The following is a 25,163-nucleotide window of genomic DNA, read 5'->3' on the forward strand; positions in this document are numbered from 1 at the left end:
GTAACCTTCGCAGTCAAGCTTAAAACTATTGTATTATGCTCTTACCGTGCCTTCAACAAACCTATATACAATTAGAAACATTTGAAGGTATCAGTGTACCACACGGTGTCATAGACCAAAATTTGTCTGCAAGACAAGGAAGTTGAGTTGGTTAATTCTGTTGCCCTCTAAATAAATAACTAGAACACAAAAAAGTAGAAAAATTTATGAAGCAAAAGGTCATGAGATATCCACAATGCAAACCTCAGCCACAAAAAATGCAAAAATGACATCCCACATACAAACTAAGAGCACAACTTGCATCCAAACTAAGGCTTGAGAAGTGCCTATTCTCTTGCAGGTCAGTCTCCTTGAACAAAAAACAAAAACTGCTAAAGTTCAAGATTACCTATACCGGCATGTAGCATCTAGCTGCATTTTAGAACTGGTGCATTGTCTTGCTGTGAAGCTAGCACATGAGCATCCAACGAATGCCAACGCCCGTCTTCAGTTGTCATCAATAACTAGTCCCTGCCTTAGTTGATAATTCATACTCCCATCACGTACTTGCCTCTGATAATATTCACGCCGCTTCTGTTGTTGCATCATCACTCACCTGAAGAAGGTTGTCCTTCACATAATAAGATTTAAAGAGTTGCACCATTTTGATTGGTTCGTGAAGACGAAGGTCTGAGTTCAGGAACTGATGGAGAAAGACCAAAAGCCAAGGTCACAGTTCAGGGTAAGGGTCATCCACAACTGTGGCGTGCAGCAAAGTTACAATATATTCACTGTTGAACCACAGAAGCACACAATTTTTGGAAAGGGAACCACATAAGCATTCCTTTTCCAGAGGTAAGCGCAGAAATTTCAAGACATTTGTCCTTTACTTAAAATGCATGTAACATCCATTCCACCCTTTGAAGCACCTAAATATTTCTACTAAGTATGAATATCTTTAAAGTGTAACCCACTCTTGATAAGGTTGTTTTGCTGGATGACGACATCATAGTTCAAAATCATTTTTCGCTTATGTGGGACATCGACATGAATGAAAAGGCGAATGGAGCTATGAAGATGTGCATGGGAAAAGACAATTTGTAATATCAAAGTGATTCAAAAGCGATTTGGATTTTTCTCATCCCCTCATAGCAAAAAACTTTGATTTAGTGAGATGCATGGGCCTACGGCATGAACATTGTTAATCTAGAAGTATGGAGGAAAACAACTATAAGTCAAACATACCACTTCTAGCTTGAAGGCTTAAATTGCGAGTTAGCCAAAATGATCCATCACTTCGACAATATGCAACAACAACAAAACTAGTGTAATCCCACAAGTGGGGTTCGGGGAGGATAATATGTACACAGACCTTACCCCACTTGAAGGTAGAGAGGTTGTTTCCAACAGACCCTCAACTCATGAAAGACGAGAAGAAAAGCAATAGCACCAAGCACTAACAACAACAAGATAGTAAGAAAACAAAACGAAACGAAAGGAACAACAAGTAATACTAAAAAATCCAACAATAACAGAATACAAGACTAACACTAATACTCTCGACTACCTACTAGCCGTCTACCTTGATTCTCGACCTCCACACCTTCCTACCCAAAACAATTTAAGCAATCTTAAGGTTTTGTTTAGACAAAGCCAGATTATAAACCAACATAGCTTTAGAAACTGCTTGATAGCCCTTATTGGAATATTGGGTGATGAAGTTTTTCTTTACCTATGCAGAACTTGAAATTAGACTTAAGTTTGTGACCGCTAGGGACATTAACTCCTTGTCTAATTGCACTTCATCTTCATGGCCGTGTCCATTTCATCGAGCCATTTTGGCACGTGCTAGGACTATGTTACCAGAAAACACAAGCATCAAAAGGGCAGTCCGGTGCATTAAGCTCCTGTTATACATGGGGTCCCGGGGAAGGGACGGACCACAAAGGTCTATCGTACGCAGCTTTACCTTGCATTTCTGCAAGAGGCAGTTTCCACAGCTCGAACCCGTGACCTCCTGGTCGCATCGCAGCAACTTTACCAGTTACGCCAAGGCTCCCCTTCAAAAAACACAAACATTGCACGTGCAAATATGTTAACTTCTCTGAAAATTATCAAAAGCTGTCATATTAGAGCATCTCTAGATTACCTGGAACAGAGTATGTTGCTGTGTTGCTTGTAAATGAGAGAACATACGTCTGAAGAGAGATCAAACGACCAAAAGATTTCCAATTCTTAATGAGATATGGTAAATTGGCAACAGCACCACTTGACATTCTGGAACTTTTCATGACTACAGGAGTTTCTGGTTCTCTGATTTGTTTTAGTCGGTAGGTTTTAGAATTATGCAACATATGATGGAATTTCACCAAAGAATGCTTACACAGATAATGTAAGTGATTCATCCTTGAGATGGTGCTGCTAAATGTGTTTTTCACTTTTTTGGATATACCATGCAAAATTATGAGGAAAGAGATCAAATTACCATACTAGCAAAAGAAGGCGGATACATGGCTTCCACCTCCTTGCAATAGAAGTACATATGTCAATGCCTACTTGCCCTAGTTTGTGAAGCCAATAGTTCTACTCCCATAGTTGCAAAGAGACATAAATCTCGTTCTTTCTCCCCTTTATTTTCATTTTTGTCCCTTTTTAAGTAAGGGTGAGGGAGTGGAGAGAGTGAAATTGCAGCAGAGTTTAAGTTGTAACAGCCACTAAAACCTGGCAAAGCTAGTATGGACATCTAAGAGGAATAATACTGTAATTATTGGGAAGACAGAAAAGGAAACAAGTAGCAAAACAGTAATATCATTGTAAAGGATCAAGCGAGACACTGTTGTTCTAAAAATTAAGTCACCTTTTTCACCAAAAGAGTTCTAATGAGAACTACACAAAGTTGAATTATTGTGCTTTACTTTTGTCCCCTTACATTTGACACCAAATCTTTCAAGAACTTTGCTGACTTTGTGATTGGTGAATTCATCGCCATCAAATTATACAAAACATTTTCAACTTCCTCAATCGATGGCCTTGTTTTAAACCTTGAAACCACCTTCAATTCTCCATCTTCTTCAACAAAGACATACCATTTCTCACCACTCAAAACCCCATTCCTAACACACTTAAACATCACACCATTTCTCTTACTTAATATCCCTTTAACCTCTAATCCCATAAATGAATACACAACCTCAAATGAACCCACAAATCCACTCAACTTACCAAAGCTACTCTCTTCATCAAACCCCCATTTGGGATTGAAAATCACCACAGGCTTTGGATACAATGCATCAGCAATAGCCTCCATTACACTTAATTTTGAAGCCTCTGGAGCCATAAACACTATCACATCTCCAGAACTCATCATTCTGATATCCCCATCATCAGATATTGATGAAATATCAAAATTTTCAATAATGGGGTTTGAAGACTTACTCTCGAAGGCTTTTTGTGCAGCTTGAGTTAATCTTTGGTTAGGCCATAAAAGCAGAATCTTGATTTTTGGGCCTTTTCTTTTAATGGGCATGTTTGCAAAAATATCAAGAGCAAGCTGAGATAGTGCAGATGAGGAGTCATCAACAACTGGAATTTCAACACGAAATCTTGGTTGTTTGAGTTTCTTGAGTCTCCCAACAAGCTTAGGATTGTTAAGGGGTTTCTCTAAAGTAGTTAAAAGAGACAACTTTGCTTGAGAAATGGCATCTTCTTTAGTGGAAGGTGGGGTAGGAGAAGAGAGTGAACATTGAAGAGGTAAAAAATTGAACTTGGTTGGTTTTGTGAAGGAGACAGAGAGATAAAGATTGTTAAGTTGCTGTGTTGATCCTATAGAGCATAAGGAAGAAGTTGAGGATGGCAATTTGGTAAGGTTGAAGTGGAACAAAGGGTGGAAATTTTGGATGGGTTGTGCATGGAATTTAAGAAGATTGGAAGCCATTTGAAGTGAATTCTTGTAAAGGGGATAGAGTTTTTGGAAAGAAATTGTTACAACTTTGGGAACATCTGGTCATCTAGATAAGGCAGTATAGATAAAGCTTTTGTATATGAATAGTTCTAATTTTTTAGAGAAAAAAAAAATTGTGAATATTGAAATGAAAATTTTAGTTGAAATTTAAATGCATATTCGAACTACAACTTCAACTCCAAAATTCTTTCTTTTTCTCTTTTTTCCGTCCAAATTTAACGGGTGAAACTCAAAAATAGTCAGATTTACAATTAGTCGTTCAAAAATAGCCCAGTTTCAAAAGTAATCGAAATTTAGTCACTTTTCATGTAAAGATAAATCTGAGCGAAAATATAGTTCAAAACTCGGAAAATACGCCAGTATATTATGCTCGAGTTCCAGCATAAGTATACTTGAACTCCAGCATATTATACTGGAGTTCCACGATAAGTATGCTGTAACTTCAGCAAAATATGATGGAGTTCCAACATAAGTACACTAGAACTCTAGCATAATATACTGGAGTTCCAACAAGTATACTGGTCCAGCATAATATACTGGAGTTTGAAGCACCGGTGCTCTAATCTCCAATATATTATACTGGAGCCAGCAAAGTATACCGGTCCAGCATAATATGCTAGAGTTGATACACAGGTGCACCGAACTCCAGTATATTATACTGGACCGGTCTCTGTTGCAGCAAAATAGTGGCTATTTTTCATTGACTTGGTAAACGATGGCTATTTTCGAATGACCAGTCCGAAAACTCGCTATACCGTGCTATTTTTACAAATTTAACTTTATTCCCAATTTCACAAACAAATGTTAACTTGGAGTAAATGTTTTTTTTTTTGGAGGGGGGGGGGGGGGTTGTGTTCACTCCTACAAATCCACATTGGATTTGTAATCTAAGAGGTCTGACTAGCTCATAAGCAGAAAAAATTAACCACAAATTCCGCATGTACGACGCGTTTTGTAATTTATTAATTTTTGCATAATTTATTAATGTTTTTGTTACTTTACCCATGGTTGGTTCGATTATAAGGCGTAAAGCAAGAGCTTGGGGCTCCAATTTTTTGGGTTCCCTTTTTTTCTTAAAAATATATTGTATATGTATTATTAAAAAAAATATGTGTGCATTAAATTTAAAAAGCATTTTTGGAGCGAAAATACAATAACTTTAATGTGAGGGTCGTTGTAGTAATTAGAGAATAAAATAATTTTTAATAAATTGTTTCTTTACATTGGTCGGGTAATTATTTCTTTGCCTCTATTATATCCTAACAACTAATATGGGCCACATTATTATTTATATATTTACCTTTTTCATTTTCTCTTTTACCTATTCTTATTCTCAATACGAAAAGTCTCTCAATCGGCAACTTACCGCGGCTTACAAGTTGTCTTCTTCAAAGCATTACAACAAGCAATCATTATATTGAAGCAATGCAACACTTTTCGATATCAATATATCAACTTATCTTGCTTTATAGCTTATTACCCTTTGATTTCTACTACTATCTATTATTTCTTATACTTCGATTATCTTATTTATCTGTGATAGCTACTGCTCCTTTTTAGACGGCTTTATCATGGCTTATTCACTTTCCTTATTTTCATTTTCATACTGCATTGAATTGATTGTCTTTATCTGGCCTTTTTTTGTCCATATTTTCTCTTGAGCCGAGGATCTTTCAAAAATAACCTCTCCACCTCCCAAGGTAGAGGTAAGGGCTACGTACACTCTACCTCCCCAGACCTCACTTTGTGAGTTTTTACTGTGTATATTGTTGTTGTATATCAACTTATCAAATTCTTGAGTCGGTTTTATTATTCTATTTTTATTTTATACTTTTTCATTGCAAATTTGTTGTTGATATTCTTACTCAGGGCCTCTCTCTGAATTTTGGCTTTAGGCCCCCAGCGGATACAGCCTGACTTTACCTAATCGGCTAATCCCTCATGTTTTATGGAATATCAACTGAACTCACACAAAGGAGGAAGATGTTTTATTGGGAACATTTTCTAGTACTATAATTTTATGCAAGATAAGTGTGGATTGACGGCATGTATCAGTAATATTTGGATAAATTATTCGAACAAAGTAATGCTCTTAAAGTAGGCAATCTCACATGCACTGGATTTCAATTATTTACTTTGTAGTATGTACATAAGTTAATTTCATAAATGATCATCTCAAGTTCTCAACTTATTTTATTGTATCAAGTGATTAAACTACTTTTTAGAACAAAAAAAATCACTCCACTTTGCCTAAATATCAAAAGATGTCACTAAACTATTTTTTAGTATACAAAGAATCACTCAACTTTGCCAAAATATCATAGAAAGTGACTAAACAATTTTTTGTAACAAAAATATACGTCAACTTTGCCAAAGTACAACAACAACAACAATATACTCATTATTACCCCCACATAATGGGGTCTGGGGAGGATAGTGTGTACGCAAACCTTACCCCTACTTTTGTGAAGGAAGAGAGGTTGTTTTCAATAAACCCTCGGCTTAGGAAAATATAAGCACCACATTAATTAAGAGATAGACAAGGAGGGACAACACCAAAAAGCCATGTAAAAGCAGCATAAAAACAACACGATAATAAGATGATCAAAATAAAAGGAAACGATGGGTAGTCAAAGAAACCTACTACCAACAGAATGCGACAGTGCGTACTAATACTACCGATATGAAAAATCCAGACTGTCTACCCTACTACCCTAATCCTCGACCTCCACGTCTTCTTATCAAGGGTCATGTCCTCAGTCAGCTGAAGCTGCGTCATGTCTTGCCTAATCATCTCTCCCCGCTTCTTCAGCCTATCTCTATCTCTCCGCAGGCTCTCCAATATCAAACTCTCACACCTCCTCACCGGGGCATCTGTGCTCCTCCTCCTCACATGTCCAAACCACTTAAGTCTCGCTTCCCTTATCTTGTCCTCAATAGGGGCCACACACACCTTATCGCGAATAACCCTATTCATAATCCTATCTATCCTGGTGTGCCCGCACATCCATCTCAACATCATCATCTCTGCTATCTTCATCTTTTGGGACATGGGTGATCTTCACAAGCCAACATTCAGCCCCATACAACATAGTCGGCATGCCCATCATTCTATAGAACTTATCTTTATGTTTTGGTGGCACCTTCTTGTTACACAAAACACCAGAAGCGAGTCTCCATTTCATCAATCCTGCCCTATGTTGCTCGGACTCTCCGAAAATGTGGCAGGATACGTGTCGGATCCTCCAAAAGTAATGCATTTTTGAAGGATCCGACACGGGTGCGGCTACATTTTGGAGAGTCCGCGCAACATAGATCCTACCCCAATACGATATGTGATATCTTCATCAATTTTCCCATCCCCTGAATAATAGATCCAAGGTACTTAAAATTTCCTGTCCTAGGAATGACTTGCGAGCCCAACTTCACCTCCCCTTCCCCTCCCTAAGTCTCACCACTGAACTTACACTCCAAGTATTATGTGTTGGCCCTGCTCAGCTTGAAACCTTTAGACTCTAGAGTTTGCCTCCACACCTCTAACCTCACGTTCATACCACCTCGCATCTCATCAATCAATACAATATCGTCTGCAAATAACATGCACCACATCACCTCCCTTTGGATGTGGCGCGTCAAACCGTCAACCGCCAGGGCAAACAAAAAAGTATCATATAAAATGTACTCATCTTTTATTTCTTCCTAGTGACTTTCTATGATACTTAAGCAAAGTTGATTAAGTTAAATCCTAAATAATTGAAGCGCAATATAAAATATAATTAACTTGAAACCTGGAGAGCAACAACTATGGATACTTCAAATAATTTGTTTCACACTTTTGAAGATTTCCCACCAAAAAGTCTCTCCAAAAAAGTGGTACAAGGAGGAGGTAAAGTGATAAATCAAGTATTAATACAGAAGGAGATAACCTAGTAAATACAGATATGGCTGAAAGGAAAAGCCCCATGCTATTACTGATGCAGAGACTATTTTCTCCACTATACAAATTAGAGGTGGATGCTGTTAGAGGTATTTTAGTTCTCAGTTAAAATCGAACTGCCACACAAAGAAATTACAGACAACCAATTTCAAAAGCTAGAACGAGAGTTCTGCCAAAAAGTTAGCCAAAGCTTAAGCGAGAATCTGATGGACGCAAGCTAGTTTGACGCCTTGGGATCCCAATCTCGCATGCATTAACCCGTGCTGCAAATCGGAGTGAACACAGGGATTCACCCACTGAAGAAGGATCCGGCGAAACATTAACAAACATTAATGTCTTTGAGTTACCACCTAGACAGGGCTGAATAAAACATATAATCAGTAGATGTGGAAAGACAATAAATCAGCACAGATAAAGGGGTGTGGAAAAAAATTGTGAATATAATGGACATATTTCACAATTGTTAAAATGACATTGGAAATATATAGATCAGTCCTATAAGGACTACCTTTATTCTGGAAGTATTTTAGTATCTCTACTAGCTTAGTTATGGAAACGCCTTATGACTCAAGTAAATTACACCCAGAACCATGTTGTATTTTAACTAGGAGTTGAATTGTTTTTACCTGGAGAAGGTATGTAAGCTTTGAGTTCCTAAAAGGTACATGCTCCTCTTTCTTTGCTAAAGCAAATATGACATCACTTAGAGACGATAGACTCTTGTTGATGGCCTGAACAAAGCTCATGGAACAGAGAAATAAGTAGCAAGAAACATCTTGGAAAATAGGCAAGTTCTTTAAAAAGATATTGGAGTTTCATGCTTGTACCTGAGTTTCTTTTAGCCGATCTCCAGTAGACCCACTCTTGGATAGACGCTCACTTCCAGCAAGATCAATCAAGTTGAGTACACCTTGTACTTGTTGCTCGGTACTCTAACATAGGCTACTATTAGTCAACTGAAAATATGCTTATAAAAAGAAGCAATCAAAATGGCATGCTAAATGTCTAGCCAGTCCAAACCTCATTCACACCCAAAATTCTCAGAGTGAAGACAAAATGGCTCCTTGAAGACTGCTGGTTCATATGAGTTTTCCCAACAGACCTGCACAAAGACGAAAAAGAAAAATAGCTTGATAAAACACAGGTATCACAGGCTCAACTCTATTTCAGTCCAAATATAGGAAAACTGGATCTGCTACTATATTTAAAATGTGAAAGTAATGGCATATTAAGCATACGTTTATAACAGATATCAAGAAGAAATATAAAGGCCAAATACATAGACAACCCATTAAACTTGGCCCAATTTTTCATTTTGGCACTTTAACTCAGCCTTGTTCCATTTTGGCCCTCAAACCCCATTTCTTTTGTTTCACTTTGACACAAATGTTGACTAGATTCCATGTGTGATTTGCCTCACCCTTGTAGGCGCGTGAGAGCCATTTTTTAAGCCAAATTTCATACTCCCAACGTAAAGGCGGATCCGGAATTTAAATCCTATGGATTCAATTTTAATGTTTTTAATATTGAACCCATTATATTTTTTAAGTTATGGGTTTATATCTATTTATTTTTTTTACAATTTTAATGAACTTTTACATACAAATTTTTCCTCCGCGTCGAAAGTTATGGGTTCAGTTGAACCCGTAGTTATTACTGAAAATATATATTAAAAAATATTTTTTCCACGGGAGGGGGTGGGGGTAGCAGCTGGGTATTTGCACGCGCTGCATTTTTACCTGGGAGAAAAAATTTTGTGTCAAAGTGGAACAAAAGAAATGGGGTTGGAGGGCCAAAATGGAACAAGGCTGAGTTAAAGTGCCAAAATAAAAAATTGGGCCAAGTTTAATGGTCTGTATATGTATTTGGCCAAATATAAAGCCTATTTATGCAAAGACCGATGACATATGTTAAGTAGTTAGTCATGTTTAGTATCCCACATTGGGAAGTAGATACCTATTATTATGTAATTACTGTATATAAATAGGGTTGTACAACACTTTAATAAATATAATATTTTTCTCCCGTGCATTCTCACATGGTATCAGAACTTCAGTGAGAAAATTATCGCGGTGCATCATTCCAGCGACTTCGGGGAAGAAATACCTCGTCGTCGTGCAATTTCCGGCGACTTAAGAGTTGTCCGTAACAAAATCACTTTCCGTTGGTGTTGTGCAAAAACCAACACCACCATAGGGTCCCTAAGGCTTAGGCGACCAAACCCCACCAAAGATGAGGGCAACCGACCTCTCACGTGCCCTCACGCGCGGATCAGAAGTCTGATTTTCCGGCGAGTTCTTCCCCACGCGCCGGCGAGTGTGGCCTTTTCCCGGCCAGATTTCAATTTTTTTTCTTTCAGACAGCTTGTTCGTGTGGCTATTCCGAGCCTACCCATGTCATTTTCTTTTTATTCCGATCACTTTGAGATTTTTCCGGCAACTACACGGACTTTCCAGCAGCTACAGTGATTTTTCCGACAAGCTTCTTTTGGACAGATTATTCAGGAGATTATTAGGAGTCTTGTCATTTAAGTTTCATCAAATTCCGACAATCTTTTTATTTTTCCGGCGTGAGTAGTTAGTCATGTTTAGTGTCCTACATCGGGAAGTAGATACCTATTATTATGTAATTACTGTATATAAATAGGGTTGTACAACACTTTAATAAATATAATATTTTTCTCCCGTGCATTCTCACAACAGAAAAATTTTCTTAAAAGATTGATGAGAAAATAACCAGGTGTTAGTACCTGCTTTCTGCTGCCAGCCCAAAAAGTTTAGAGACCTGACTATAGCAATGAACATCCACAATTGTCAGGTCAGATACATGGGTATTGCCATTCGTGTCATGTTTGATTGCATACTGCTTTCCTCCATTTTCTGGTCGGGATGCATCAAAACCAGACGAATTTGATGGTGATAAAAGATCCCGAATTGTTTCATTGTAAATTTCAAGCATTGAGACCTGAAATATGGTAAAACGCTTTCAGAGAATAGAAACAAATCAAATAGAGCAAATCGATCACGACAAACCTCCATTGCTAACCTGCATTTTATAACTCCACCCTTGGTTTTGAAGAAACTGCTTGGTCTCAAATACCTGCTCTAAAGAGCGCGGTATAAGCCCTTTCTGATTATCAGAGTCTGGCTTGCCCACCATTGTATGAGTCTTACCAGAACCAGTTTGACCGTAAGCAAATATGCAAACCTGAGAAGGAAAAGAAGGGTAATGAAATTATTGTGAGGCTGCTGATGAACATATGCTTTCGCTTCCTTAAACGATTTAGAACAATTGAAGATATTAACCAATGTTTATTGTTCAAAAGTAGCATCAGTTTACCAGAAACCCCTAAGGAAGGAAAACATAACCAAGAATGCAATGGAGTATTGATTCTTTTGCAAGAGTTAAGACGTAATTTGCAGTAGTGCATAAGATTTAAGGATATCTCACCTTATAACCGTCAAGAGCACCCTGTACAAGTTGGGAGATCTCAACAAAAACATCTTCTTGTGAGGCCTCGGGCATGAAAACTTTGTCAAATGTGAATGAAAGCTTTTGCCCTTAAAACAACACAAATTTCAAAGGTCAATATCAAGATAAAATAAAAATGAAAAAGGAAATACAGATTCCTTCTGGTTGGATGCATTACAAACGAGTGCACACCATTTTGTGTCAAATCGATGCCTCTTCCTTGTGCTTCCGTTGATGTTGGAAAAGAGATAACCTTCCCTGCTGCACTGATAGTGTCATCAGACTGTAACGGCCTCACCCTGCAGAAAACTCTAATATTGCCTTTCAATTCCTGTATTGGCAGAAGATTCAAAGTGAACCTCTAATTAGAATCCGAAAGTCAAATTAAGCTAGTTGCACAATAGTTATCATAAATTACCAAAATAGTATTGTGCAGTCTTTTACGTAGTTTCTCCCCTTCCACAATTTTTGTTTCGGCATCAACAAGACGATTTTGCAAATCAAAAATGACATTCCTCTGCTCTTCATATTCTTCTTTTGTCTTCACGGCAGACATGTCGGACATCTAACAAAGTGATTAAGCATTTGAAATATTTGAGAGGCACTTCTTCGATAAGCTCTTGAGGTTAGATAGAACACTGTAAATTCAATCTTGAAGGGTCTCCATATAGCATAGAAATGTGTGTATCACACCTGTACTCTCTTCTCTGCAAAGGCAAGTTGTTGCTGCAATCTTTTTATTTGCTCACACTGAGACAAACATGTCTCCTGAGAAACAATTCAGAAAGAGATTATCATCCGATGATATATATTTGCCTTAGCCCATTTGAGATAAATCATAACAGACAAACCTCCAGCTGATTGGTCTTAATCGTCATGCCATCTAACTCAGCCACAGATTTTCCAGTGCATTCCTTATATTTTATTACTTCAGCTGTTAGAACCTGGACTTGTAATGATTGCTGATCACGATCATCCCTCATTTTTTGCAGATCTCCTCGCAAAAACCCTACTTCACTTGCTAAAGCTTCTTTTTGTTTGACAGCCTCATCCTGAAGAGCCTGATGATGTCGAAAGGTAAAATAAGAAAACGACTCAGTTGATGATCAACACCTGATCTTCAGATTATGCAGCTTAATAGTCCAGATAATCAAAGACCCCAACAAACTGCATCTCGGAGAAATATATCATGAAAAGCCCATATGAAATCAGTAAATTAAAGACCCAACACAATACATGATGACCCATCTTTCAGAAAGAAAACACCTATAGTATCATAAACAGTCATTCAGAAATCTGAAAAGAGTTGTAAAACAATCATATTCTGGACCTTATAGAAAGCTGCTGGACAGTTCGCAGAAATCAACAAAAAGAAGACATGGATAGGAGCTAACATTCCTGAAGTGAAGTAATATTTATTGCTACAGATTACAAGTTTCAGCTGATGAATAACAGATGACAGTGCTGAAAATGCAGAAATAGAAATACATAGATACGATCATGAGAGTATCATGCTAACTACATGCATAACAAAAGCAGAAGAAAAACTTAAAAAGACTTACTCTTGAAGAAGTGATCTGTTCCTGTAAAGAAGTATAATGACCCCTCAGTGTGCTGAGATTTTCAACCACCGCAGCTTTCTGCGTCTCCATGCGCTTCAGTGTTTCATTCACTGTTCCAAGGTCTTTCTGGAGCGTACTGTTGTAATCCTGTAAACTTCTGTTGTACTCCTGTAACCCCTTGTACGAAATATCTAGTGACTGAATCTGCAGATATTAGGCTGAGTGTAAATTCCTACCAATGGATTCACAACTGTAATTAAGCCAAAACAATATATGGAACAATTCTTTTTACCTTTTGATTTGCACTTGCATTGTCTTGTTGAACTCTTTTGAGCTCTTCTGAAAGAGAAGCTTGCAGTTTCTCAGCTGCCTCTCTAGCATGTTTCTCTCTATTACAAGAATCCGTTGCTTCCTGATCAACATATTAAGCAATAAATTTCGAGAAAAACATATCTATAAAGTAAGCCCCGAAAACACCCAAACTAAAACCCAAGACATTGCCCTGCAAAGCTTACCAACTTGGCTGACTCCTCCTTGGCAAACTTTTCCTGAAGTGCCTCTATATTTTTTCTCAACTTCGTTATAATTGAATTCAACTCTTCTTCTTTTGATTTCATTAGCATCTCTAAAAGAAAAAACAAAAGCAAATATAAGTGTAAAATTCATTCCATGGAACTAACTCGTTTTAATGCAACACAACCATACCTATCTCATTGCATTTTTTCTCAGCCGACTCTAATAAGCCTTTAAGTGATGCCTGCTCTGTAATATAGTTTTCTTCAAGCTGCTGGAACCACTTAATACATAACTTGAGTCTTCTTATATACTCTGACATAAGACCACACTTTTCCTAATAGAAATAGCGAAAATCTTTGCATCAATAGACATGAAGCAGATACATATTGCCATTAATCTGAAAGGTTATCTTTCGAAGCACAGCAATGGCTACTTCTGCAACTTAATGTTAGCACCTTAATTTACAAATTAACCAAAACAATAACCACATTAATACCAATATTGCCTTAATTCACAAATTAAGCAAAACTATAATCACATTTATACCAATATTGCCTTAATCTGAAGAAATAGCTTATCTACTTGCCTTTATGTTATATTTGTTCTTGGTTTTCAATTTCTCAGTGAGTAAAGCTTCAATATCTTCTTTGCTAAACTCAACAATCCCGCAGTCTGAATCAGCACTACTCGGCGGACTACTAGTTGGAGGCATATCTGATGCACCCCCATTCATCACTGCAAGTGCTTGCCGGGTTCTTGCAGCAGTAGCTGTGGATGGCATTCCTGGATTCTCTATTCTCCGCCTCTTTCCTGCTGGAACCTCACCTTCTGTGTAGTTACTCTGCAGAACCAAACAGTAAACCCACAAAAATTAGGAACTTCTTCTCTTAACCATCAAAATGAGGAGTTTAAGTTCTATGCACTTCAGTGTATAGATTTTTTACACCATCAGGTAAATCTTCACAGCAAGCTTGATATGGTAACATGGAAATAGACAAATAACTTGCTATGGCCAGTTAAATTGAACTAATGGTGTAAAAATTCTTCATATAGCCAGTGTATATACCCACAAAGAACACATAAACTAAGAACTTCTGCCCTTGAACGTAAAATAAGAAATACCCAGAATTTAGAGTACTAATTCTCGACAGGAAAAGCAAAACCCACAAAGAAAAAGCAAGAAAAAGAAATACATGAAAATTAATGGTTAAAATAATTGATGAACATGGAAAGGTAAGATCAAACAGTCACCCGAGAAATGTACCAAGAATGTGAAATTCAACAACACAACCAGCGAAAATGAGCATAAGCCAAGTAGAGACCAATGAGTAATATAAAAAAGGGTTTGGAGAAAGAAGAAAAAAAAACTTACATTGAAAGGGCTATGAAGGGGCGGCTTGTTCTGGTTCTTCGGAGCCATTTGAAAATTACTGCCTTTAATTTAGAGAGAGAAAGAGAGAAGAGAGAGAGGAGATGTAACAATCAGAGGGATGGGATTTCGGGAAGTTATTTTTCGGGTTTACGGGGGTGGGCCGTTAACTGAAACCAAATTCTACTCTCACTCTCTCTCGGACAGTGAAAAGGGGAAACCCCTAATTGTTTCCATTTTCTCTGTGTGATTGTTTTCTCAGCACTAATCGACGGCGGAATTAGGATTAAACGACGGCGTAGTTTGGGGAGGAAGAACTGCGGGTGAAGAGAGTAGATTTTGAATTTTTTTGAAATGAGGGGATCTGGCGCTAAGGAGCGTTTTAACAATATACGTATTACCAGATCTGCCCCTAACGGTCCACGCTATTAGGGGTATGTATTTCTTAGCCCTTTTTCCCGAGATAATCCCAAAATTATAATCTCACATTCTATATGACATAGATAATACAAATATTTTATTATAAAATTTATTCCAGCTTTAGCTAAGTATCTACAACTAAATATGAGATAAATATAATTTCAAATTTTATTAATATCTTTATCCGATAACTAAACGACCCTTAAGTATACTTTTTTGCACTACTAAATTATGACAGTGGTAGTGTAAAATTTATTTATTATTAGTATATATAACTTAAATTCGTATTTTCTTAAAAGCAAAATTGCATATCACTAATTATTGTAAGTGTAAGTTAGTTACCTAAAAGAAAAAGAAGGTAATCAACATGTTATAACTGGGTTAACTATAGTTCAGCAGATTAAAATTTATATTTCATTTTATTTAAATTAAAAATCTATCATTCCTTCTCGTTTGTGGTTCAAAGGCAAAGGATTCTGTATACGGATGAAATCGGAGTTAATGCACACTCAGATTTCCCAGTAAATCAAACGAAGTAAGAGTATGAATATATGAGATCGAAATCGAAGCTGGGAACTCTTTGGATAGAAGCCCGAGCAGAGAGCTCACCATCGAACCCGATAAAATGACGGACCCCGGGATTGGGACAAGTTCTGAGACTTCGGGAGGCACAATGAATAGTTGTAGGCGACAGATGGAGGGTCGTGATATCCGAAACCAACCGGATATCACGGCGCGGATCTTGTTCGATGGCGGTTACAAATCAGTAATTGACGAGAGAGGAGGATTTTTTACTTTTTTTAGACTTGTACTAGGGTTGAAACTCTTCTACTATATAAAGGGGAGATTTTTCTTTGATAAAACGCATCGTAACACTCAAACCAAGCCAATACAAGTTCATTTTCTGCTTTCTAGTTATTGCAAAGTTCTTATTTTATTGTTATTCTTCATACACAATTGGCTTTAAATTAAGGGTCCGGTCGAGAGCAAAACTACTGTTCAGCTTAATCCGAGCCCGGCCTTAACATCACAGCTCGTTTGGTTATTCATTTATCTTTAATTCGTTTATCTAACATTCTTGATTATTTGTGTTGAATCAATCCACATATCCTTAAAACCACGTACAAATTTAATTGTTATCTGTTTTAAGGATAAACAGTTTGACGTATACCGTGTAGCTAAGGATAATAGTGGTTATTTGATACAAATATCCATAACACATCCTATTTTATGCTTGTTTTTTAAAGTCTTAATTTCAGGTCGGTTTAGAAAATGTCAAATTCTTAGCCTGCCCACTTGAACGTTGATGCTAATTTTGGCCACCATGGAGAAAACAAAAACCTGGTGCCTAGCAATGAGGCACCTCCCCCTGATCCCAACAGAGTCCCAATCGTCGACTCGGTCGATGCTAACTCGCAGGTGGCTATCGACGTCAACCTGCCAACTCATCCCGAAAATAGCGCTCGCGGAGGACCCTGATCGACGGCTCGATAAGCGCCTGAAGGCGAAGGTGATGGGGTTAGCCTATGGTTAATCTTCTAAATATTGCATGCTCAACAAGCGGCGATTTCTCAGCTGCAAAATCAAAACCACTCGCCCAGCAGATTTGAGCCCGAACCGCCCCGAGAGAACATCCGAAGAAATGAGCAGATCACCGAGAGACCGGGTGAAGCTGAGTTTGGGGTCAGTCCCTAAGTAATGAGAATTCTTGAATCATTAATGAAGCGTGTGGATTCAAGTGAAAAGAAAATTTATACCAATGATAAGAAGGTGGAAACATACAATTCCAGGGTTGATCAAATCTCGGGAGCACCCCTAATATTGAAGGGGCCGGATTCCAATAAGTTTATGCAAAGCCTTTTCCTCCAAGAATGGCACCAAAGCCAATCCCTAAGAGGGTTCATATGCCCAACATTCCAAAATATAATGAAACCACGAACCCGAATGAGCATGTGACCTCCTATACATGCGCAATCAAAGGAAACGACTTGGAAGATGATGAAATCGAATCGGTGTTACTACAGAAGTTCGGGAAAACTTTGTCCAAAGAAGCAATGATAGGGTATCACAACTTACCCCCAAATTCCAATGACTCCTTTGCTATGCTTGCAGATGCTTTCGTGAAGGACTATGTCGGGGTCATCAAGCTCGAGACCAGAAAGTTAAACAAAGAGACAACGAGATATTGAGGGAATTCGTATCGAGGTTCCAGATGGAACAGATGGACCTGCCTTCGGTCGAGGATGATTGGGTCGTTCAGGCGTTTACCAATGGACTTAACCCTTGAAGCTCCTTGTCTTCATAGTAGCTAAAACAAAACTTGGTAGAGTACCCGGCGATAACTTAGGCCGACGTCCACAATAGGTACCAGCCGAAGATTAGGGTCGAGGACGATCAATTCAGAGCCTCTTCTGGATCTGGTTTCTCCATCAGGACCAACGACGGGTCTAAGAGAGTCGTCGATCATGATCCAAGACCGGTACGAGATCGATACCAACCATAAAGCACAAACCGAAGGGGAAATGGGTCCGGGCATCAACCCACAAAGAACAAAAAGAGAGGCGATCGAGGGTCTAGTAGCCGAGGTTTGATGAGCAAAAATGGTTTCGATAGGCCGCTCGGGGTAAGAGAAGAACCAAGGTTGTCAGAATACAACTTCAATGTCGATGTGGCCAACATCGTATAGCCATTAGGCGCATCAAGGAAACCAAGTAGCCCTGACCGTTGCAATCTGACCCAACCCAAAGAGATTCTAGCTTGATGTGTAAGTATCATGGCACTCAAGGCCACAAGAACCAAGGATTGCTGAAAATTGAGAGAAGAAGTTGCTCGGTTGTTCAATAATGGGCACCTCCAAGAATTTCTAAGAGATCGGTCAAAAATTACTTCAAAAACAGGGACACCAACATACAGTCCGAACAAGATGAGCCTCAAATACGTCATAAACATGATCATTGGAGGGGTCGATATCCCTCTAGGACAAATGAAGGACAAATGATAAAGCTCACTAAAATAGCTATCACAAGGGAAAACCACACTCAAGATTACGTCCTGGAGGGAGCCATTTCGTTCAGTGACGAGGATGGCAAGGGCATTATTCAACCACACAATGGTGTGCCGGTAATATCCGTACTTATCTATGAATCTTGAGTTAAACGTGTATTCATTGATCCAGGTAGATCGGCCAACATCATCAGATCGAGGGTCGTAGAGCATTTGGGGTTACAAGACCAAATAGTGTCGACGATAATAAGGGACTCTAGCCTATTTTATGCTCCTTTTTGCTTAGGTTTTGGATTAAAAGTGTGTGCAAGTATTTCCGAAAGCTAACTTATTGTGCTTGTTTGCAGTGTTTGGTCAAAAAGAGATAAGAAAGTCATAACCAGCTCATAAAGGAGTGAAACCTGTACAAGTTCAAAGTTGAGTCAAAGGTGTTGATAGCGAAGAATTAGAGCGGAAGCAGAAGGTCTACCGCTGAGGCGTTATTAATTACGCTCTCAGCGGATTGAGGTTTAGAGAGTCATTTTTGGGTTTAACAATCACCGCTGCCCGCGGTGAAATTGCGCGGCAGCAAAATCATCTAATGCGGCTGCGATCCAATTCTCGCCCTCAGCGGAATTAAGAATCAGAGAACTATAGTTTGGAGCTCAAATTGAGAAGTGCGGTCTGCAAACATATTTCGCGGTCGCGGTTGAAGGTAAAGCTGAGGTGGGTGATTTTTCGCTCCCAGCGGACTCAAGTTTAGACTAAGTTCAGAAGAGAAGAACCGCGGTCCACGCTTGCTTTTGGACGACCGTAGAAGTCCAAGCATTGAGGCGACCAGTTTTCCGCTGTCAGCGAAATCTTCATAGGGGCAATTTTGTCCGAAAAATTTAGCTATGTATAAATAGTTCTTTTTCAGATTTTTAGGGTATCTGTTATTTTGTGGAGCACGTGAACAACCGCTTTTTGCTTTTTAGAGTAATTTTAGAACATCTTTAGCAATTAATCTTAGATTTTACTCTGGTAATTACTTTTAATGGCTTATATTTTATCTCCATCTTAAATTGTTTCTTTGATTATGAGTAGCTAAATCCATTAGCTAGGATTTTGTCCCAACCCTAGTGTGGGTATTTAATGGATCTTCAATTTTAGGGCTTAAATGTTTATGGGTTAATGATATTTAGCTTGATTCATGCTTTAATTGTTGAATTGGTGGTTGCAAATACTGATTTGTGCCTTTTTTACTTAGGCTCTTCTTGGGAGAGAGAGACTAAGTCTAGGAAATTCAGACTAACAAGGAATTAGGGTGCATTCAAGAGATTGATCGCCCCAATTAAAGGGTTAAACCTAGAGATAGTAATACCCGACTTGATCCAATTTTACTTGCATTGTTTAAACACCCAATTGGGCTTGAGAAAGCCAATTAGGGCAAAGTCACTCAAACTACCGAGAGGTATAGAGTGAGTAATTATGTGCAATGGTTATATCATGATCCCAATTACAATAAGTTTGCCCTAAGTTTTAGACCCTGTTAGATACTCACCTAGGTGTAAGTCACTTCCCTAGTGCCTTTTTACCAATTGAGAAAACCCTTAAAAAAAATATCATACTTAGCTTATTTTTATTCTTCATTACTATTAAAAGTAGAATAGTAACCAAAACAAAGCATGATTGGAAGTGCAATTAAGAACATCGCACATAGCTAGATTAGATAGAAACTCAATTCCAAACTAATATTGGCTCTCTGTGGAAATTGATCATGACCCCTCGGGTAAAAGCTGCATCGACCACTTTTGCCACTATACAGTGGTATAGGGTTTGTGCCGATCGCTTTTTGGCATCATAGCCGGGGAGCTAAACGGTTTTGGTTATCTATCTGTCTAGTCTTATGTCTTGTTTTTCTTTCTTTCTGTTTTACTAACTTGTGTGAGTTAATCGATTCATGTACAAAATGACAAACAATGATCCTCTCATAAATGTTATCCCAGGGGAGGAGGTAGATGATAATGGTGGAGATGAGGTGCCTCTAGTACCTTAAGGTCAAAGAAGAGGCCACCAGGCTAATGAAAACATTCCAGACCCTCCCCCAATCCCTCCGAGAGTCGCTCATCGGGTGCTTCCAAATTAAGGATACGCAAGTGCAATTGTCCCACCCCGGATTCGGGCAGAAAATTTCCAAATTAAAAATGTGATGTTTACTTTATTGTAGCAACGAGTGTACTTCACAGGTGCTCCCCATCAGAATGCATATAAACATCTAAAGGGCTTTGTGGATACCTGTTGGGGAAGCAAATAGACAAATGTGTCGGAGGATGCATTAAGATTGAGATTGTTCCCATTTTCACTTAGAGGGAAAGCATTGGACTGGCTCAAAAGACTTCCCAACCATTCCATCACTACGTGAGATGAGTTGGCCGACAAGTTTATAGCTAAGTTTTTCTCGCCGGGGCATATGGCGACATTGAGAGATGAGATTTTGGTCTTCAAACAGGAACCTAATGAACCACTTCATGAGATCTGGGAGAGGTATCGGTCAATGGTGAAAGAATATCCGAACAATGACATGATCGAATCAATGATCCAGCAAATATTCTACCGGGGCATTAACACGACCAATCAGTGTGTAGTGAACCAGCTAGCAGGGGGAAATTTTATGAACACGCCCTATGCTGAGGCGTGTGAGATATTGGATGAGATGGCAGATACTTCCTCAACATGGCAAAATCGAGCTAATGTGTCACAGGGTGATCCCATTGTCATTCACCTGCACAAAGAGCTCCACGACCATGGCCAGGCAATAGTAGAGTTAACTACAACAATGAACCAGTTGGCAAAAGTTCAAATGCAGCAAGTTCAAGCACCGAGACAAGTAAATGCTATGGAAGGTGTAAACATGTTGGTCAATAAGAGGTGACAAAGAGGTCAATAAAGTCAAGGAAATCCTAATCAATATGAGAAAGGTAGAAGTGGTTTCAACCAACATGATGGGTATGATGAGGAAAGTGAAGAAGTCCAGTACATGAACAATTATCAAGGAAAAAGGGGCAATGCTCCTAACCAACAACAACAATGGAGATCCCAAGGAAACTGGGGAATCAAAACCAATAGGGAAATAGCAATTGGGGGAACAACTAGAATTGGGGCAACCAGAACAACCAGGGCAACTAGAGTGGCAACAACAACAATTGGGGAGGAAACAACAACCAAAGGGGTTGGAATAATGGCAATCAAGGGAATCAGGGACAAGGCTTTCAAAGACCTCCGATGTGTCAACAACTAGACAATCGCCTCCATTTTGGTCCCAATGTCCTAGCTCATCAAACAATGAGATGGGAAGGATTGAGATGATGTTTGAATAAATGATGAAAAAGAATGCCGACTTTGGTGCCCAGTTGGCATCCTATAATACTTCAATCCGAAACTTGGAGGTTCAACTTGGCCAGATTTTACAATCTTTGAATACTTGACCTAAGGGGGCTCTACCTAGTGATACGGTAGTAAACCCAAAGGGTGGGAACAATACCGGGCATGCAATGGCGGTGATCACAAGAAGCGGTAGAGGTGGTGAAGTGAATAACTCTAAGCAACAGGAAGTTGTGAGTGACGAGGTTGAAGTGCAAGATGATGATGTTCAAATAGTTGATGAACAAGTGAGTGAAGAGAATTTGAATGCCGAAGTGAGAATTGATATTCATGATAATGAGGTGGAGACTCAAAATGATGTGAACACGTCTAGGAAACACGTGATAGACATGCCGAAAATGGTAGTGCCCAAGGCTAAGGCTCCCTTTCCAAGACCCCGTCCTCCTTACCCTCAAAGACTTGCGAAGCAAAAGAATGAAAACCAATTTAAGAAGTTTATTGAGATGATGAAAAACTTGTCGATTAATGTACCTTTGGTGGAAGCTCTTGAGCAAATGACGGGTTACTAAGTTTATGAAAGACTCGGTGACTAAAAAGAGATCTATGGATTGTGAGACCATCAAAATGACTCATCAAGTAAGTGTAATTATGCACTCGATGGCTCCAAAACTTGAAGATCCCGGTGCTTTCACCATTCCATGTACCATTGGGAGTGCGGATTTTGCAAAGGCATTGTATGATTTGGGAGCAAGTATAATTTGATGCCTTACTTCGTGTTCAAAACTTTGGGTATTGGTCAAACGAGAGCTACTTCAATGAGATGGTAAATGGTCGATAGAACAATGAAGAGACCGCTCGGTATTATTGATGATGTTCTTGTCCAGGTGGACAAGTTTATTTTGCCTACTAATTTTGTGATTCTAGACTGTGAAGTCGACTATGAGGTGCTGATAATATTGGGAAGACCTTTCTTTGCAACAGGGAAGACATTGGTTGATGTGGAAGTAGGGGAGGTCACATTCCGGGTGGGTGACGAAAAAGTTATCTTTCATGTGTGCAAATCAATGAGGCAACCGAATAGTAATGAAGTTTGCTCTTTTGTGGATCTTGTCACGGAGGTGATAGTTGATGATACTAGTGCCATGATCAATGTGGAGGATCCTTTAGAAGCAGTATTGTTGAACTTTGATATGAATGAGGATGAAGGTAGGATGGAGTGTGTCAATGCTTTGCACGGAATGGGTTCTTATTCTTATGATCCCCTTAAGCTTTCTTTGGATCTTGAGAACAGAAAGACTCCGCCAACAAAGCCCTCAATTGAGGAACCTCCCATTTTGGAGTTTAAGCCTTTGCCTTCACACCTCAGGTATGAATTCTTGGTCCCTAGTTCAACTTTACCTGTTATTCTTTCTTCTTATCTTACTAACGTGCAGGTAGATACCACACTGGAGGTGCTCCAAAGAAGGAAGAAGGCAATTGGATGGACTCTAGCTAATATTCGGGGAATAAGCCCCGCCTTTTGCATGCACAAGATTATACTTGAAGATGATTCCAAGCCCTTCGTGGAACATCAAAGGAGGTTGAACGAGGCTATGAAAGAGGTTGTCAAAAAGGAGGTGATCAAGTGGCTAGATGCAGGGGGTGTGTACCCTATCTCGGATAGTTCTTGGACTTCACCGGTGCAATGTGTGCCAAAGAAGGGTGGTATGACTGTGGTCACCAATGAGCAGAATGAGTTGATTCCCACCAGGACTGTCACCGGATGGAGGGTGTGCATGGACTACCGAAAGCTGAATACAGTAACCCGCAAAGATCATTTTTCATTGCCCTTTCTTGACCAGATGTTGGATAGATTTGTTGGGCGTGCCTTCTACTGCTTTTTGGATGGGTACTCAGGTTACGACTAGATTTTGATTGCTCCAGAAGATCAAGAGAAAACCACCTTCAGATTTTCGTATGGCACCTTTGCATTTTCTTGGATGCCATTTGGTTTGTGTAATGCACCGGCTACCTTTTAGCGGTGTATGATGTCTATATTTACCGATGTGGTGGAGGACTTCTTGGAAGTGTTCATGGATGATTTCAATGTTGTGGGTGACTCTTTTGAAGAATGCTTGGGTAATCTTGACAAAATATTGGCCCGATGTGAGGAGACAAATCTAGTGCTTAACTGGGAAAATGCCACTTTATGGTCGAGAAGGGCATTGTCCTCGGCCATAAGATCTCAAAGAACGGTATTGAGGTGGACAGGGCAAAGATTAAAGTGATTTCCAAGATTCCTCCTCCTACTTCCGTCAAGGGGGTTAGAAATTTTCTTGGGCATACGGGGTTCTACCGAAGGTTCATCAAGGACTTTTCCAAGGTTGTGAACACCTTGTGCAAATTATTGGAGAAGGATGCAATGTTTGTGTTTAATGATGAGTGCATGAAAGCTTGAGTTTCTTAAGTACAATCTGACAACCACTCTCATTATTACCGCACGCAATTGGAGCTTACCTTTTGAGCTCATATGTGATGCAAGTGATATTGCGGTAGGAGCGGTATTGGGTCAAAGAGTAAACAAGATGTTTCATCGGTGTATTATGCAACCAAAACAATGAATGATGCTCAAGTAAATTACACGGTGACGGAAAAAGAGTTGCTAGCAATTGTATTTGCAATGGAGAAGTTTAGGCCTTAGCTCATGTGTGCCAAGGTGATAGTTCTTACTGACCATGCAACACTCCATTACTTGTTGACAAAGAATGATTCTAAGACTCGGTTGATGAGATGGGTTCTATTGCTTCAAGAGTTTGACCTTGAGATTGTTGATCGAAAAGGGTGTGAAAACCAAGTGGCGGACCACTTGTCCACTTGGAGGAGGAGGGGAGGCCCTGTGATGGACTCTAAATTAATGATTCATTCCCTGATGAGCAACTTTTCTTTGTATCTTTGAATAACATGCCTTGGTTCGCTGATGTTACCAACTTTCTTCTGACCGACATTGTCCTGTGTGAGCTCTCTTCTAACCAAAGGAAGAAGCTTAAATGGGATAGATTGGACTACTACTGGGATGAGCCTTATTTGTTCAAAATTTGCAATGATGGTGTGATCCAGATATGTGTTCCACAAGAGGAGCAAATGAGTATTCTTGATGCTTGTCATTCCTCTCCCTATGGTGGTCATCATGGTGGGGCGAGAACGGCTTCAAAGGTGCTTAGTTGTGGTTTTTATTGGCATACATTGTACAAGGATGCGGGTGAGATTGTGAAGAGATGTGATGAGTGTCATAGAGATGGTTGAATTTCAAAGAAGGATGAAATGCCTCTCACCACTATTCTTGAGGTTAACATATTCGATGTGTGGGGCATTGACTTCATGGGGCCTTTTGTGAGTTCATGTGGCAACACGTACATTCTGATGACTGTTGATTATGTTTCCAAGTGGGTTGAGGCCGTGGCTTTACCCAATAAAGAGTCCCAAGTGTGGTGGCTTTTCTCAAGAAGAATATCTTTACTCGGTTTGGCACTCCTAGAGCAATCATCAGTGATGGGGGCTCTCATTTCTGCAATAAGGCATTTGACACTTTGATTGCAAAGTATGGTGTCAATCACAAGGTTTCAA

The 25,163-nt window shown here is 39.2% G+C and overlaps 3 protein-coding genes across 7 annotated transcripts; 1 reads left to right on the top strand and 2 right to left on the bottom strand.

The window, feature by feature from the left end:
* Positions 1-155: 155 nt before the first annotated feature.
* LOC104240898 (uncharacterized) lies at positions 156-3,992 on the bottom strand. 5 transcript variants are annotated; one of them, XM_070150066.1, is made up of 3 exons: positions 2,129-3,992; positions 1,949-2,039; positions 156-595 (listed from the first exon to the last, which is right to left on the bottom strand). In XM_070150066.1, exon 1 carries the CDS (start codon positions 3,911-3,913, stop codon positions 2,891-2,893), a length of 1,023 nt encoding a protein of 340 aa, XP_070006167.1. In that variant the 5' UTR covers positions 3,914-3,992; the 3' UTR covers positions 156-595; positions 1,949-2,039; positions 2,129-2,890. The 5 variants fall into 5 exon arrangements, with proteins under 5 accessions (XP_070006167.1, XP_070006165.1, XP_070006164.1 ...); XM_070150064.1 differs by having other exon boundaries at positions 156-682; XM_070150063.1 differs by having other exon boundaries at positions 1,712-2,039.
* Positions 3,993-7,938: 3,946 nt separating this feature from the next.
* On the bottom strand, positions 7,939-15,131 carry LOC104240899 (kinesin-like protein KIN-14N). Its single transcript, XM_009795803.1, has 17 exons — positions 14,799-15,131; positions 14,013-14,267; positions 13,616-13,760; positions 13,426-13,535; positions 13,203-13,322; positions 12,911-13,114; positions 12,200-12,409; positions 12,042-12,116; positions 11,767-11,913; positions 11,541-11,679; positions 11,328-11,437; positions 10,923-11,084; positions 10,627-10,841; positions 8,898-8,979; positions 8,705-8,809; positions 8,504-8,608; positions 7,939-8,237 (listed from the first exon to the last, which is right to left on the bottom strand). Exons 1-17 carry the CDS (start codon positions 14,844-14,846, stop codon positions 8,058-8,060), a joined length of 2,412 nt encoding a protein of 803 aa, XP_009794105.1. The 5' UTR covers positions 14,847-15,131; the 3' UTR covers positions 7,939-8,057.
* A 9,369-nt stretch (positions 15,132-24,500) lies between these two features.
* Positions 24,501-24,842, top strand: LOC138870542 (uncharacterized). The gene has a single exon (XM_070148357.1). The coding sequence runs from the start codon at positions 24,501-24,503 to the stop codon at positions 24,840-24,842; it is 342 nt and encodes a 113-aa protein (XP_070004458.1).
* Positions 24,843-25,163: the final 321 nt, after the last annotated feature.

The sequence above is a fragment of the Nicotiana sylvestris genome, chromosome 6, assembly GCF_000393655.2.
Source record: "Nicotiana sylvestris chromosome 6, ASM39365v2, whole genome shotgun sequence".
Taxonomy (NCBI): Eukaryota; Viridiplantae; Streptophyta; class Magnoliopsida; order Solanales; family Solanaceae; genus Nicotiana; species Nicotiana sylvestris.